This window comes from Miscanthus floridulus, chromosome 17 (genome assembly GCF_019320115.1).
Source record: "Miscanthus floridulus cultivar M001 chromosome 17, ASM1932011v1, whole genome shotgun sequence".
Taxonomy (NCBI): Eukaryota; Viridiplantae; Streptophyta; class Magnoliopsida; order Poales; family Poaceae; genus Miscanthus; species Miscanthus floridulus.
In genome coordinates, this window is record NC_089596.1 from 4,632,235 (window position 1) to 4,649,030 (window position 16,796).

At 42.3% G+C, this 16,796-nt stretch overlaps 1 protein-coding gene and 1 pseudogene across 6 annotated transcripts; both read right to left on the reverse strand.

The window, feature by feature from the left end:
* Positions 1-4,341: 4,341 nt before the first annotated feature.
* LOC136514965 (protein ALP1-like) lies at positions 4,342-5,689 on the reverse strand (annotated as a pseudogene).
* A 2,004-nt stretch (positions 5,690-7,693) lies between these two features.
* LOC136516214 (uncharacterized) lies at positions 7,694-16,276 on the reverse strand. 6 transcript variants are annotated; one of them, XM_066509572.1, is made up of 17 exons: positions 16,069-16,276; positions 15,530-15,647; positions 15,320-15,453; positions 14,912-15,057; positions 14,602-14,681; positions 14,402-14,485; positions 14,027-14,284; positions 13,405-13,515; positions 13,145-13,267; positions 12,914-13,035; positions 12,770-12,839; positions 12,458-12,550; positions 11,837-11,964; positions 11,349-11,490; positions 8,628-8,772; positions 8,218-8,301; positions 7,694-8,095 (listed from the first exon to the last, which is right to left on the reverse strand). In XM_066509572.1, exons 1-15 carry the CDS (start codon positions 16,218-16,220, stop codon positions 8,752-8,754), a joined length of 1,782 nt encoding a protein of 593 aa, XP_066365669.1. In that variant the 5' UTR covers positions 16,221-16,276; the 3' UTR covers positions 7,694-8,095; positions 8,218-8,301; positions 8,628-8,751. The 6 variants fall into 6 exon arrangements, with proteins under 6 accessions (XP_066365669.1, XP_066365668.1, XP_066365670.1 ...); XM_066509571.1 differs by lacking the exon at positions 8,628-8,772 and having other exon boundaries at positions 7,701-8,099; XM_066509573.1 differs by lacking the exons at positions 7,694-8,095; positions 8,218-8,301 and having other exon boundaries at positions 8,616-8,772.
* Positions 16,277-16,796: the final 520 nt, after the last annotated feature.

Consider the following 16,796-nt stretch of genomic DNA (forward strand, 5'->3'; position numbering starts at 1 on the left):
GGGAGGTGAGCGCTAAGTCATTCTCGGACAACGCAAGTACGAGCTCATACTTCTCTCGTCATACTCTATAATTGCCCCCTTCTAGGGGTGGTATGTGCGAGATGAAAGCCAATGGGTTGAGTCCATCGGCCGCATTGGATGAAGATGGGCTCGCCATCGCAGTGTTTGACGATAACCCGGTAGCGGTGCTGAGTCGAAAGGCGGCGGTGCAGTAGCGGCGGCGTCCAGGGGTTGATGTAGAGGTCGCAGGGCAGCCCGGCATCGTAGCAGCCCTTCAGTGTAGATGCAGAGGCGGTGGCGGCGCTTCCCGTCGCTGGCAACGTCCTCTCTGTGATCGGTTAGGGTTTAAGACTGTAGGTGGGGTGCTAGGCGGCTCAGGCGAACCTCGTGACTCGAGCGCTCCGGCCCCCACCTCCTATTTATGACGCTGTGCGACGGGGGCCCACCAACCATATTAGGGTTGGGCGCCCCCGATCAGGACGCGGGTCCAAGGGCCGGGCTAATTGGTGGAGATCAACTAACACTTTCATCTTGTTCCCGTCACAACAAGCCATTATTATAATAACACAACTTTCTCAACCACCCTTGGTCTAACATAACTTCAGCAACTCGTACATAATCATCTGAGGCAAGCAGCGACTTTAGTTGTTGTAAAATCTTCTCTATCTTTGATGGATGTCAGATTCTCTTGGTTTGTATTTTTCTTTTTAAAAAAGGAAGAAAAGAAAAGAGCCCTCAACCTTCACTGAGACATATTTTCAGTTCATGGTGTTTGAGATTTGTAGAAAAACGGACATTACATGATCAGAAAAGGGTTACCAAGTTACCTCGATCTCTAAATAAAAGAGAGGTCCTTCCCCAAATTATAGAGATACCTAATGCTATCCCATCATGTCAATCACGGAGGGGGAAACAAACTGTTTCAGTAAGACAGAGTAACAACTAGCTATTTAGCTAATGCTTACTTCCCGTCAGTTCAAGCTATCTCCTATCTATACTAAAAACCTGAACGAATGGACCTTTTTCTATATCCTAACTTGCAATATATTGTAAAGCTGCTGCGTGGGAGATGTGGAAGATAGGAAATGACAGAGTGTTCAACAATGGCCAAGTCCACGTCAACATTTGGTTTGCAAATTTCAAAAACCGATGTATGCTTCAGTCGCTTCGTTTTAAGGATGATCTAAGATCAGCCTTTTGTTTTTGGCTTGATGCTTACAGTTAATTCCTGTTGTAAGTTTGTACGTACTGTTTTACCCTTAAATTTATAAAATGAAGTGCTGTGGGGATCTCCCCCACAGTTTTGCCTTAAAATATATATATATATATTGTAAAGCTCTCCAACTCAATCAGCATGTCCTATCCATCGTTCTATCCTAAATTTTCCTGTCTTGTGTTGACACTTTGCTGCATTCGTCTAAAGAGCTTTACTTCCTCTTCAGCACTTCAAAATCACACATTTCACTTTGTGGTTTCTTTTCTAGAGAAGAAATTTCATTCTGCTCTACTTCTATAGGCTCCAGTCCACCTGCAGCATCTGAATTCTCATGCCTGCGAACTAACCAGGGACTTTAAGGCCCTGACTGTTACAGACTGAAAGAAGCAGGGAAAAAAACAGCACGCAAAAAAGTACCTTGTCACATATCTTCATATTCACAGCTCGAAATTCTGATATGAAATTTGTATGGTAGTTATCTGCAGCTCCGACCTGAAAAATAAGTGTAGGGGTGGTGGCCAATGCATTAGTGAAGAGCTACTATGCTCTGGGACCAAAAAAGTAGTACTTTTGGGAAATATAAGTTTATGTATTGTCTGACATTAGCTACCATGCAAGTAATATTACTGTCAAAGTCAGTTCAAAGTTTAAGAGTAAAGGAGTTTCCAAAACAAAGATGCTATCTCATTTTGCCAAACTGAATCCAATAATAGCTTTGTATCCCCCCCCCCCCCCCCCCCCACCCCCCCCCCCCCCCCCACCCCCCCCCCGCGCCCCCACCCCCCCACCCCCATCTGGCATGAATCCTGGATTTGAGGAATCTCGCTAGACCTGTCAACATGCGACTGAAGTTCATCTAGTTTTTACTTTCACTGGTACAGAGATACTTTATCAAATGAACCTACATCCCAAACATTACAGGAATGGTGACAGAAATAATATTTCCTGCTTGGTTAGTTATGTCATGCCACATAGCCTCATACATGCTGTGAGCGTCAGAAGTGAAAGGCCAAAAATAAGAAAATACCCACAGTTCAGAAAGTATGTTGTTAGATCAAGATAAACATAGTATGACAGATAATAAGGATGGTGAGTAAATCTGCAGGTTCTTAGAAGAGGATATATCAAACCAGTTTATGTAAAATTATACAAATGCAAAACAGATCACTTCATATAAAGCTTGCAGTGTGTAGATTAATAACACGGATCTGAACTTATGTGATCACCACCCAAAGCTAGAGATCAATATATATTCTTACGAACCAGGATAACCAGCAGTTTTATACAAGCGAATCAAAATGCAGCAGGATTATGCCAGCCAATGTCATATATTCATCATCCACCAGAATTCAATTCATGGATTCATCAAGCTGCACAGCTCCTCAATTGAATGCTAATGTTCCTAACCAAATTTCGAAAAGTAAAAAAAAAAACTAAACCTGAGTTCAGCCGTAAGCCCTTCTGTTGGAATTAAGCAGTGAAAATCCTTTTCAGTACCCGCAAGAATCTTATTGCATTTCCATCCAATTTTGATAATAACTCAGGGAAGATGTCCTATTGTAACACAGCTCTCCTGCGTGTTTGAGAAGAAGAAAAATGTGCTATTGCATCTCATTCCCATCCTAAAGAACTAGCAGAGCAAAGAATGAAAAAGGTCACATGCTGTAATATGGTATTTCAACTTTTAAAGCTTCGAGAAAATGATAATGCATCTAATCCATAAGAGCATCTCCAACCGATCCCTCACTCAGCCCCCTATCCAGCTTTTGAGAGTCAAACCATAAAAACAGCTCTCCAACGGATCCCTCATCCGACTCCCACTCGATGAGAGACCCTCATCCATCGCCTCCCATCCCTCACATGTAGGGGACCGCACGAGATCCCTCATCCACGGCGGGAGCAACCGCCGCGAGCCTGCGCGCGCTCGGACATCTCCGCTCGTGCCTACTCTGCGTTGAGAGAGTTGATTCGTTTCATCACCACGAGCGGCGCGGGCGCGGCGAGGGGAGGGCAGCCTCCGACGGCCACGGGCGTGGCGCGGGGAGGGCCACCACGAGCGGCGTGGGCGAGGCAGCCTCTGCCGGCCACCACGAGCGCACGCGGGCGAGTCCGCCTCCGGCGCGGGCGAGGCTGCCTCTGCCGGCCACCACGAGCGGCGCGGGCTCCACAGCTGTCGCCCACTGCGCCACCGTCGGTTGCGCCACTGTCAGCTGCGCAACCTCAAGCAGGTCGGATTTCCCTTCCCGCTGGAGCCGCCGCCGCTTCCAATTGATGGATTTTGGCCCAGATCTGCCTCTTGCAGCGGAGCAGGCAACTCCCCGCAAGGAAATCGACCAACAAATATGTGGTAATCTCACGTGCCTTGTTCGAATTAATTCCTATATGAGTAGAACAGAAATCCCCACTCGTCACTTCTCTGGTTGACCGTGCCAAGCTTTCACTGTTTATGATTTCTCATTGTTTTCTCATGCTTATGTTACTTAGCTACTACGATCTGTTTGATGAATTGCAGTAGCACAATCTTGTAGTTCTATGTTTGAGATGTGAACTTGATTAAAATATTGTCAGCATCCTCATGTTTTGAGTAATGCTGGACATCCTTCAAATTCAGATAGCAATGCTATTTTTAGTAGCAAATTCAGATACCAGTGTTGTATGTAGTAGAAAATTCAGAAAACTTGCAATATAAATCTGAATACAATAACTTGCAATATGCTTCTACTTGCAATTTAAACAGATTTTTTTGTGTGAATCTGATGCTTGTGTGCTCCTGGATTCTTTGGCCTTTAGTTAATGTCAATTATCTTTAGCTAATGGTTGGTCAAGTAGTGAACCTGAGACTATGGTCCTTATCTGAAACTTATTAATTATTGGTCAAGTAGTATCAAATATATGCTGTTGAAATCTGATGCATGTGTTATCTCAGTTTTAGTTAATCGTTGTTATCTGAACCTGGTGTCTTTAAATAGAAGGCACGATACATGGTGCATGCTTAATAAAACGATGAGTACAAGCCTCAATAATAAATTACATAGTACATGATTACAAGCCTGAATAAATTATATAGTGCTAAATTACATAGTAAAATGATGACTACAAGCCTCAATAAAGTACATGGTACATGATTAATACAAGTCTGCATGACGTTGCCAAAGATGCTCAATTAGGTCCTCCTTAAGCTGGTTGTGGGTTTCCATGTTTCTAATATTGTGATGAGCTTGCATGAACTCATGTAGCTCATGTGTGCGATTACGAACTTCACGCTGTGTAGGTCTCACCAGCTGGCCAATACCCTCATAGTGGAAGTCGTCTTCTTCATTTCGCTCATCTTCGACTATCATGTTATGCATAATGACACAAGCTGTCATAATTTCTCTAAGTGTTTCTTTATCCCAGCTACGAGCTGGCCCACGAACAATGGCAAAACGAGCTTGTAAAACTCCAAAGGCTCGTTCCACATCCTTTCGTACTGCTTCTTGTGCCTTGGCGAAGTATTTCCTCTTATTGCCATGCGGATTAGTTATGGTCTTCACAAATGTTGCCCACTTGGGATATATACCATCTGCTAGATAATACCCCATTGTATAATTATGATCATTGATGGTAAAATTAACTTGAGGAGCCTCCCCTTCGGCTAGCTTGGAGAAAAGATGTGAACGGTGAAGAACATTGATATCATTGAGAGACCCTGGCAAACCAAAAAAAGCATGCCAAATCCAGAGATCTTTGGAAGCAACAGCTTCAAGGATGATAGTGGGCTCACGCTTATGACCGGTATATTGACCATGCCATGCCACAGGGCAGTTTTTCCATTGCCAATGCATACAATCTATGCTACCAAGCATTCTTGGAAAACCTCTGCGCTCACCTATTGCAAGTAATCTGGCAGTATCATGCTCATTTGGAGATCTTAGGTATTCACCTCCAAACACTTCGACTACAGCTATAACAAACCTTTTAAGACTCTCTAGGGCCGTACTTTCACCTATGCGAATATATTGATCCATAAAATCTGCCGGTACTCCATAACTGATCATCATCAATGCTGCAGTAACCTTCTGCAAACATGATAACCCAAGTCATCCACATCTATCTCTTTTTTGCACAAAATAATTGTCATGTTGTTCTATAGCTTGCATTATGCGAAGAAACAGAGGACGGGCCATTCTAAACCTGAGCAAAGAAATGAGAATAAAAAAACTTACACATAGAAAGAGCACGAGAAAAGAGGGCAAATGAATTGACCAAGATATTTGCAAACCTGCGTCGGAATATAGATTCCCCATAGGTTGGATGCTCCGAGAAATAGTCATTGTAGAGTCTAAAATGGCCACTTTCTCTTTCTCTATGAATATAGTTCCGGCCAGGTATAGAACCTCCCCAACGTGGACTATTCAAAGCTAGATATTGAGTGTGGGCTTGGTGTAATGCACTAAGGATGAGCTCAGGCTCATCATCATCATCCGAAGATGAGGATGAATCTAAGCGAGAGAGACGACTCATTTCTGGTGGAGAAGGAACAACAGAGTAGAGAAGGAGCAAAAAATGAATGAGTTGGTGTATGAACCAGGTGAGTGTGCAAGCATATATAAAGATAAAATCAGGAGACGTTGGAATATAGCCGTTTGGAGTAGAGCCATTTGAAATAGAGCCGTTGGAAATAGAGCCGTTGGAAATAGATTCGTTTGAAATAGAGCCGTTTGAAATAGAGACGTTGCAACAAATTTGCTGGAATATGGACTTCTAAAAAGAGACGTTGAAAAAATTGTCATTACAAAAAATGGCCATTGGAATGTAGCCATTAATCAAAAGTATAAACGGTGAAAATATAACTGTTAAAAATGGTTGATTTGTTAGTTACAAGATATACATAAAATAGAGGTGGGAGAAAGTAGGGAGGCAAATATGAGGGATCGGATGGAGTTCACAACTAAGTAGGGGATAGAATCTGGATGAGGGAGCCCTACTTTCAAGGATAGGGGTTCAAAATTTGAGGGTTCGGTTGGAGATGCTCTAAGGAACACTAAAAAGAACACTTGAAGAAGGGCCTGCCTGATTCATATCTTCAGGTACTTTATGACTGGTTGCTACGAGTACTGTCCCTGTGCTTAACAATCTGCTTAGAGTGGCGACAACTGCAAAAACATCCATACTTGCACAAATGAACTTTGCTCGATCTATAAAAAAAGACACTAGGTTGCATAGCATATTTAATTAACAATGACAAGTTCCACAAGCTTAGTAAGTTATGGTAAAAGCAGTTAGTACAAAATATATGCAAGAGTTTAAATAAAATAGAGCTAAATTACTTTTGTAAATAAAATTAGAGTTTAGTTAACTTCAATTCTCCTCGGATTCAGCATGATATCAAGATTAGGTGTACAAAGTTCCACTAAAGCATTAACATCATGAAAACTTAACACATTGAAGTTAATATTATGCTAGGTCATGTTGGTGAAACTAACCAATGTTATTGACCAACACCGTTCTTAATATTTTGTTTCCTCAGTTTTCGATGTAATCCAATAAGCAAGCTGCTAACTGCTATGAAATAAATGACAATCCTCCTTTTCAGGTCAGGATGAAAATAAAGCAAAAAGACTTTGATCCTTGACACTTCAATGTATTAATATCTGTATCTCGTCAAAGCATGCATGGAATGCTTGTTGCAGTTTTATTTGCCTGTCTGTCAACCAAAAACTGGTAAGCAACAGCCAAAAGGATATGCTTTTTCTCGTCCTCTTGTAATCTTGTTGGTACTTCTCTCCCCAATCATCCACTCCTTAATTTTCACATCAAAAGGGAGGCTTGATATCCAACTGAAAGCACTTGAGCGAATAGATTTTCGTCATGATGTCTCTTCCATATGTCATGCATACGATCGTCTATTTAAAGCATGGCCTGCATCAAAGAGTACTCCAGTGCTATGAAAGATCACAACTAAGACTGGATGATTGAACAGTCATAGGTATTTCTAAACAGATTACCTCATGAAAGTGAAACCTTCTCCTGAGTCGTTTTTGATAACACCTACATTGGCCCCATCCCATTGTCTTACCGATGTACAGGTTGTGCCTTGAGATTAGTACAAGTGATGGAATAGTCATTCAGAAAACGTAAAACATTAGCACTGTCACTTGCTCCCGGTAGTTTTCATAAAAATGCCTTAAGCTAATGAGTAAGTTTTCATAAAAAATGTAGGACAATGGACCAATAGAAGCATTTTACCTGTCATTTTCAGGACAGCTGTAAAAGTAATAAGCAGAAATCAGAATGGATCCAACTAACCAGACTAGAAGCTTCTTTTGTGCATGTTGCATGTACAAGGCAAGGTTTTAAATCCCCGGCTATAGCTGCCGCTATAGCTGTTTGAGAAAGATCAAGCTATTTGTGTCTATGTACAACTTAGCCGCTATAGCCCGCTATATCCCCATTTAGCTCCGCTATAGCTTTTTTTGAGGTCATCCGCTAAAATGTCTTAGCCGGAGATTTAAAACACTGGTACAAGGATCTGGTAGTTTACCACTTGCAACATTTCCATAGACATACAATTCATCAGCATGTTCGACTGTTGGTTTCAGCCAAGACTTATCAGACATGGTACAGTATTTTCCTTTCATAACAAACCAGCACTCTGAAATTCAATGTAGAAATCGACCCGACCTATTTTATTGAACATAGCCCTCCACTTAATTGCCGAGACTTTGACAAAGGTGATAAATTAATAGCAAAGTCATCGGTTTATTCAGCACAAAATAACACTCTACAAAACCTAGTCCGAAATACTTTACTTTCCCCTTCCTTTCTCCGCACCAAAAAAGCCTTCTTCGGGACAAGACGACAGACGCTAGGTTATTCAAAGCAATTCCCATTTTTGATCTTCCTGCGGAAAAGAGTACGAAAAAAATGACTCAACAAAATCACATATGTAATGTAGGATATCTTCTCTCCTTATGCTTTGCTTTCTTGATCTTTCGACTGGATTCCATTGACCAACTTACCAATTTTCATGACTTTCGTCGCCCGCTCATCGTACCTAGCCCAGCTCGGATGTTACATGAGGTGTCACATGGGGTATTAGGATACTAATAAAAAAACAAATTACAGAATCCGTCAGTAAACCGCGAGACGAATTTATTAAGCCTAATTAATCCGTCATTAGCACATGTGTTATTGTAGCACCACATTGGCAAATTATGGGCTAATTAGGCTTAAAAGATTCATCTCATAAAGTAGTCGTAATCTGTGCAATTAGTTATTTTTTTAGTCTATATTTAATACTGCATACATGTATCCAAACATTCAATGGGATAAGATGTAAAGTTTTGAGGAGGAACTAAACAAGGCCTTAATGAACAAATAGATGTTAGAAAAAAATCCAGTATAGTCGAGCTCATACAGGAGTAATAACCTGGAGGGTCAGATTGCTCTAGAGGAACTTTTGCTCGTACCCATGTAACCAACTTGTCAAGAAAATCCCCTTTTATCATATACCCATACACCATCATGCTCCTTATCTTCAGCTTATAGTTTACTTACTGAACACAAACAAGATGCTGACATGCAACACAGATTAGTTAGATGATTAGCATCCTATATTGTTAAGTGGATTAATGCGCTCAAATTGCAAACAAAGGGCAAGAAACAAAACTGAACAGTTTTTGCAAGTTGCAAACTCTGGTCTCTGAAATCTTGTTCCAACCAACGAAAATGCACAGATGTACTAGTACTAGATAAACCATTCCAGTTGGCAGCAAGTACAAGAACGTTACAGAGGTACACTAAACATGATCTAATCTAGCAGGACGGTGCTAATGGTAATGGCTAACGGAGCAGCCTCCCTCTAAGAGAGGAGAGCACTCTAGGCCTTCTTGGGGGACTTGGCGGCCTTCTTGGGCGACTTGGGCTCCTTGGCCGCCTTCTCGGCCACCTTCTTGGGGAGGAGCACAGAGTGGATGTTGGGGAGGACGCCGCCGTGGGCGATGGTGACGCCGGCCAGCAGCTTGCCGAGCTCCTCGTCGTTGCGGATGGCCAAGAGCACGTGGCGCGGGATGATGCGCGTCTTCTTGTTGTCCCTGGCAGCGTTGCCGGCCAGCTCCAGCACCTCGGCGGCGAGGTACTCGAGGACGGCGGCGAGGTAGACGGGGGCGCCCGTGCCGACGCGCTGCGCGTACCGGCCCTTCTTGAGGTACCGCCCGATGCGGCCGACGGGGAACTGCAGCCCGGCCTTGACGGACCGCGACACCGACTTCTTCCTCGGCCCGCCGGCCTTGCGCCCCGCCGCACCCTTCTTCGCCTTCCCGCCGGCTCCTGCTCCGCTCACGTCCATGGCCGCCGGCGGTTGCTGCTGCTGCGCTTCGAGATCGAGAAAGAGCTTGAGAGTTGAGAGGCAATCTGTGTGTGGATGCCAAATGCGAAGCGAGGCGAGATGCTTTTAAAGCGCGCGCGCGGGGAGGGAGAGAGAGGGAATCCGTGTGGTGGGCCCGTCGATCCGCGTGCGGGGCCAATGGACGGTCCGATCGGCAGGGGAATGGACGGTTGGATGGGAGTGGTTGCGGTTTCGGAGGGACGATCCATGGGAGGGGCTGCTGGGCCAATCAGGTGCGTGCGACAAAGCAAGCAGAACTGCCAGCGTGTCTTCTCATCGGTACTGTAGCTGTGTATGTAAAAAAACTAGTCCATTATTTAGCCCATTTTTTTAGTTTTGACTTTTAGAAGGAAAAAATATGCTAGCATTTACAAGTACAAATAAATGCAATATTTTAAGGAAAGAATTTTAGAAAGATATATCATTACATGTTTAAATAAACGCAATTCTTCAATGACAGGTTAATGAAATTAATTTTACACTATAAGATATATTTTTCTATAGACTTGGACAAAGTTAAAAATTGAGAGCTATAATTTTACGGTGTACTGTTAAATGATTTCGTGATTGGATCTTGTCATCTTACTTTGAACAGAAAATGCATCATTCTTGCTCAAAAAGAAGAAGAAAGAGAAAATGCATCATTCAGCGGAAACAAATGCCTCAGGCCTAGGCAACGGCAAATTTTAACTCAATTATTAATAATCGCAGCATTTGTATATAATCATTTACAATGTCTCACTGCTCTGGTTGGTTTTATTGCCTTCTCACACGGAATTTGAAATAAAGCAATGGTATAGCGAGGCTGTCAAACCGCCGGAGCAGGCTGAGGAACTGCAGGCCTATTGCTTGCAAGACCAGGAGGACACTGCAGTCGGAATGAGGGATGTACATCTTGCACACGCTCCAGATACAGCGGAGTCTGCATTTCTATAAGGCTCCGTTTAGTTCCAAGCCAAAAACCAAAAATTTTCAAGATTTCCCATCACATCAAATCTTACGGCACATGCATGGAGTACTAAATGTAGACAAAAAAAAAACTAATTACCCAGTTAGCCGAGAAATCGTGAGACGAATCTTTTAAACCTAAATAGTCCATAATTGGACAATTTTTGCCAAATTAAAACGAAAGTGCTACAGTAGCCAAAAGCCAAAAATTTTCGGAACTAAACAGGGCCTAAGGCTATCCGCACCGGGCAGCGCTAAAGCTACCGGTACGCTACGCCGTGCGCCTGTAAACGGCCCGGGAGCGTACCGGCTGCACAGGAGACCGCCACACACCGCGTGCGCGAGAGCAGCCCGCTAAACACTGTAGCGTCACTGTAGCAACAAGAGAGAGAGTTGTGGAGAGAGAGAAAGAGGGAGGGAGGGGAATAAAATATGAAGTAGTTAGTATAGAGTATGGGATAGAGATAACATGGGTGCGGGAGAAATAAGTATAGAATAGAGAATCTCGATGACTAGGATAGAATATTCCTTTTTAGAGATAGAAATAGAGGTGGACGGGTGCGGATAGCTAAGCCGCGATACTGCAAAACAAGGTGTGCCTGAATTAACGCAACTAAAGGTTCAAAATCAGTATAAGTGGATGTCTACTGCATCTTGTTTCCAGTCACAAAGGTAAGAAGAACTAATCATGCCGATAAAACACGCCTTTCTCAAAGACCCTAGTCTAACATAACTTCATCAGTGCTCATGAATCATCTGAGGCAAGCAGCAACTATTTCGTACATAACAATGATAATAACAAGATCCGGTACATACCGCCCTGCGGAACGCAAACATCTCTTCTTGACCAGACAATATTGCCACAAGGCCGGTCGTAGACGGTCCTAAGCCAACATTGCCTTCCGCTAAAACATCCCTCCTTAGCTTTGTCCCTTCAGACTCGGTTTCAAACTGAAAACTGCATAGCATGACCGTTCATGTGAAACTTGTGCGATTCAAATTCAGTCTTCTGCATTCCATTGCAGACGACCAGAAACATTAACCCCTAACAATCAAATAGTCTCTTTTGTCATGGTATTTTGCTTGAGGCCTTTGTAATTGTTGTAAACTCTTCTCTATCTTTAATGGATAGCAGGTCTTCTGCCTTTGCTTTTAAAAAGAAAAAGAAAAAGAAAAGATAGAAACATTCTCTCCACAACCCACAGCAGAACCAGCATATATGACAAAGCTCACTGAGACATATTTTCAGTTCATAGTGTTTGAAAAAACAGTGTTACATGATCAGGAAAGGGTTATCGAGTTACCTCTCTAAATAAAAAAGGGGTCCTTCCTCAGTTCCTTGGAAAAGATCATCAATGGATGAGGCAGCTAGGCATATAAGGCGGCAGTGATGATTGTACAACTCATCGATGAGAGTGATAAACCTTCTTGCCTAAATGAGTCGTGATATTAGCAACAGAGGGGAAACAAACTATTTCAGAAAGGTAGAGAGTAACAACTAACTAATGGTTACTGCCCATCAATTAAGATAGCTACCTAAAAATTTAAACAAATAGACCTTTTCTCTTTCCTAACTTGCAATATATTTTAAAAGCTCTCCAACTTGATCAACATGCCCTCTCCATCTTTCTATCCAAAATATTACTGTCTTGCTTTGCTAGTTTGCAACATCCCTATAGTGATCCTTGCTATTCAGCACTTCAAAATCACATTTTACTTTGTGTTTTATTTCTTGAGAACATGTTTCATTTGTTGTACTTATATAGGCCGATAGGCTCCAGTTTCCCTGCAGCATCTGAATTTTCATGCCTGCTAACCAAACAAGGACTTTGAAGTCCTGACTGCTACATTCATGTTCCCTTCCACCTATTTCCTCCGCCCAAACAGACTAAAAGAAGCAGAAAAACCAGCACGTGAAGAAATACCTTGTCACGGATCTTCATACTCATAGCTGGAATTTCTGATATGAAAATTGTATGATAGTTCCTAGCTATTGCTATATAATCTGCCGCTCCGACCTGAAAAAATAGTATAGGGGTGATCAATGCATTAGCGAAAGAGCTACTATGCTCTCAGATATAATAAAAAGGAGCTACTATTGGGAAATATAACTTTATGTATTGTCTAACATCAGCTATTGTGCAAGTAATAATATCAGCTATTGTGCAGTAATAAATTTGTATTTCTTTCCAATAACTTGAATTATAGACAGATATGAAATGAGAGTGAGATATTACTGGGCGACCACATAGATACTCGAAGTCAAACCTTGCGACACCATTACAGCTTTGTGGAATCTCAATAGACCTGTCAACATGCGACTGAAGTTCATCTAGTTTTTATTTTCACTGGTACAGAGATGCTTTATCAAATGGACATACCTCCCAAACATTACAGGAATGGTGACAGAAATAATATTTCCTCCTGATTGGTTAGTTATGTCATGCCACATAGCCTCGTACATGCTGCGGGCGTCAGAAGTGACAGGCCAAAAATAGTGAACCTGCCAACAATTTAGAAGGTATGTAGTTAGATCAGGATAAACATAATATGACATATAATAAAGGGAATAATAAATACAACAGAGAAATAGAACACAATTGGAAGTAAACCTCAGTTGAGCCTTCTGTCGGAATTAGGCGGCGATAATCCTTTTCAGTACCCACAAGAATCTTACTGCAGTTTTCATCCAATTTTGATAAAAACTCAAGGAAGATGTCCCTTTGCATCCCATCCTACAAACCAACAGAGAGAAAAAAAGAAATGATCATAATACGGTACTACAGTATTTTAACTTGTAAAGGTTGTGAGAAAATGATTACACATCTAATCCATAAATTAGAAAGAAAACAAAAAAACATTAAGGACCTGCCTGATTCAGATCTTCAGGTGCTTTATTACTGGTTGCTACAAGTACTGTCCCTGTGCTTAACAATGTGCTTAGAATGCCAGAAAGTGCTACAACTGCAAAAACATCAATAGTCTGCACAAATGCATTTGCTCAGTATACTACAAAAAGCACTAACATCAATAGTCTGCACAAATGCACTTGCTCAGTGTACTACAAAAAGTACTAGGTTGCAGAGCATATTTAATTAATTATGACAGTTCTACAACCTTAATAAATCATAATAAAGCAGTACGTACAAAGATGTATATGCAAGAATATAGATAAAATAGAGCTTACTTAACTTAATTAGGTGTAAAAGGTTCCAGTAATGCTGAATTGCCAATTCAAAAGAATTTTCCAGTAACACGTTAACTTCATTAAAACTTATAGACAGGATGAAGTTAAAACATTATGCTGCTCATGGTGGTGGAACTAATCAATGCTATTTACCAACACCAATCTTCATTTTTATTTTATGTCCCCAGTTTTGAAAGTAATCCAATAAGCAGCTGCTACATGCTAGGAAATGCCAATCCTCTTTGTCAGGTCAGGATGAAAAGAAGGCAGAAAGGCTTCAATCCTTGACACTTCAAATTTTAGGTACCTGTATCTCATCAAAGCATAGAATGCTTGCTCCAGTTTTATTTGCCTGTCTATCAACCAAAAACTTGTCAGCAACTGCCAAAAGGATGTGCTTTTGCTGCATCTGTTGTTTGTACTTCTCTTCGCCAATCAACCACTCCTTAATTTTCGAATCAAAGGGAAGGCTTGATATCCAACTGAAAGCACTTGAGTGAATAGATTTGTCATCATCACGTCTCTTCCATACGTCATGCATATGATCGCGTATTTCAAGCATGGCCTGCATCAAAGGGTACTCCGTCTCAAGCGAATCCTCGACAACAAGGTCACAATCAAATTAAGATAACTAAAAAGTTAATTTATATTGTTATGTTAATGCCAACTTGCCAAGCCACACCTGTGTAAATGAGTTCAGACAGATGTGCGTGTGCCCAGATATGCTACCACAACAGCTAACAAATACAGTCGAGACAGCATCAACCTACTATTGCTAGCCATCTTCAGTCAAATAAATTGATCTTCAGGTACAATAACTATATCAGATTACAACTGAATGACTGAACAGTCATTGGTATATGTAAATAGTAGAGAATTTACCTCATGAAAGTGAAACCTCCTCCTGTGTTTGATGACACCTTCAGTGGCCCCATAGAACATGTCCATCAACATTGTCTTCCCTATGTACAGATTGTGCCATGAGATTAGTACAAGTAGAATGGTATTTCAGAAAACGTAAAATATCAGCATGATAACTTGTTCATATTAGTTTCATAAATGTAGGGCAATGGCCCAAAAAGAAGCATTTTACCCCTCATTTTCTGGCCAGCTAGAAAACTAATAGACAGAATGGATCCGACAAGACTAGAAATTGCTTCTTTTGAGCATGTGCAAGAATCAGGTAGCTTACCACTTCCAACATTTCCATAGAGATACAATCCTTTAGGAGCAACAGGAGCGACTGGTCTCTGGCCTACCAATGTATCTAGTTTCTTCTCTCGGTTCAGGTATGAGACCCACTTACCAACTCCAGGTTCTATGTTTCCTCTTCTTCTCCTGGGTTTAATCAACAAAATACAGGTTATAAAAAACCAGCATAGTCCATTTCTTCATATTTAGCTGTTATAATATTCTTGCAGGAGTTGAGGAGTAATAGCAATGCTCCATCCATCGATGGTTTCAACATAACAGAATTTCACAGTGCCATACTGAAACAATTATGACATACATGCACTGTGATGCCAATAGACATCCCACTTAAGTATGCTAAATGGTTCTATAACAATGAATAATTTTTAGGAAGGAGACTAACTATTACCGCATAACCAACTTGTCAAGAAATCCCCTTTTCTCGTCTATCCATACACCATCACGCTGCTTATCTTCAGCTTCTTCGACAAGAAGCCTTCGCCGCTCTTTCTCCCTGCTATTCTCCCAGATGTACAGCTTGTTCTGCATAAATATAGGTTTCTTACTGAAGAATCACAACGAGGTACTGACAACTGAGAAGAAGAGATGTGCAACTTACATGATAATCCTCCATTTCCATCTCGTACTGTTGAAGCCTACTCAGTAAGTTGTCTAACTCAGAAGCTACATTTTCCTGGTAACTATCATGCGTGAGCTTCCCTTGGCTTACTAGATTCCTGTAGAGCGTAAGAGGACCTTCAGATAGAACACAAGAGTATGAGACACCGATATTGGAGGGAAGAGGGGATTGGGGGGTGGTGTTATGATGCAGTTTGAGGAATGAGAATTACACTGTATCATCATGTTCAGTAGAACAAACAGGTGCGGGTTTATTAATTTTCAGAGGGGACATATCACAGGTTCACAGGACTGGTTAGCTTATATGTTAGTTCTGATGAACACAGTGGCATATCTGATATCTGCTTGCAAGCGCGCATGAAAACGCAGCAGTGGCAGATTTGAATTCCATGAAATGCAGCTGCGACTTGAACCCACTAGTCCGGGCGTCCGGCCTCGTATGAAATTCGGAAACCGATCAGCAGCTCCGCAACCGAGCTATCGATCAGCAGCGAGAGGAGGATGATGAGGACGAGGTACCTGCAGAGGTTTGCGGCCGTGCTCCGAGGAGGCGCCGTCTCCCGCCGCGCCGTGGAGGCCACGGGCACGGAAGAGGCCCGCGGAGGGCAAGGCGCGCGGCGCCGCACCGAGGAGGGCGGCGGACGCGAGGGATAGGCGGGAGACGCGGTCATGCAGGCGGCGGAGTATCATCGGTCGGCCGTCGGCGCCTCGCCCGGACGGGGAGAGGTGGCGGGTACAGACTATATATACAGAGTAGAAAGGAGTTGGAATAACTGCGGCGTTCGTTGTCTGGTCCGGGAGGGAAGGTGACGCGGCGTCCTTGCTGACCGCAGACGCGTGGGCCGAGAGTAGCTGGGCCCGTGGGCTCATTTATAGCCACACGGGCCATGCCTACCTACTACTTGGGCGGACAAGCGGCCCATTGTGTGATGTCACAGAGGGGCATGGCGACCGTGTTACAAGTGATCTTCGAGGACTTTTTTTCCTAAAAAAAAGTGATTTTCAAGGCCTTCACCCGTGAACTTCAAGTTTCTTCATCTCACAATTTTGTTGTAGAACTTTTTAAAAATGTATTTGTACACATCAATTACAAAGTTTTGAGAATCTTCAGGCTTTTCTGTATATATTTTCCTTTTCCATAGAACCAAATCAAATTCTGGAAAGCTTCTCAAGATATTTTTCACGAGCTCTAAATATTTTATTTGGGTTTGTAGTGTTCTATGATTTTTTTTTCCTAAAATTTTAGA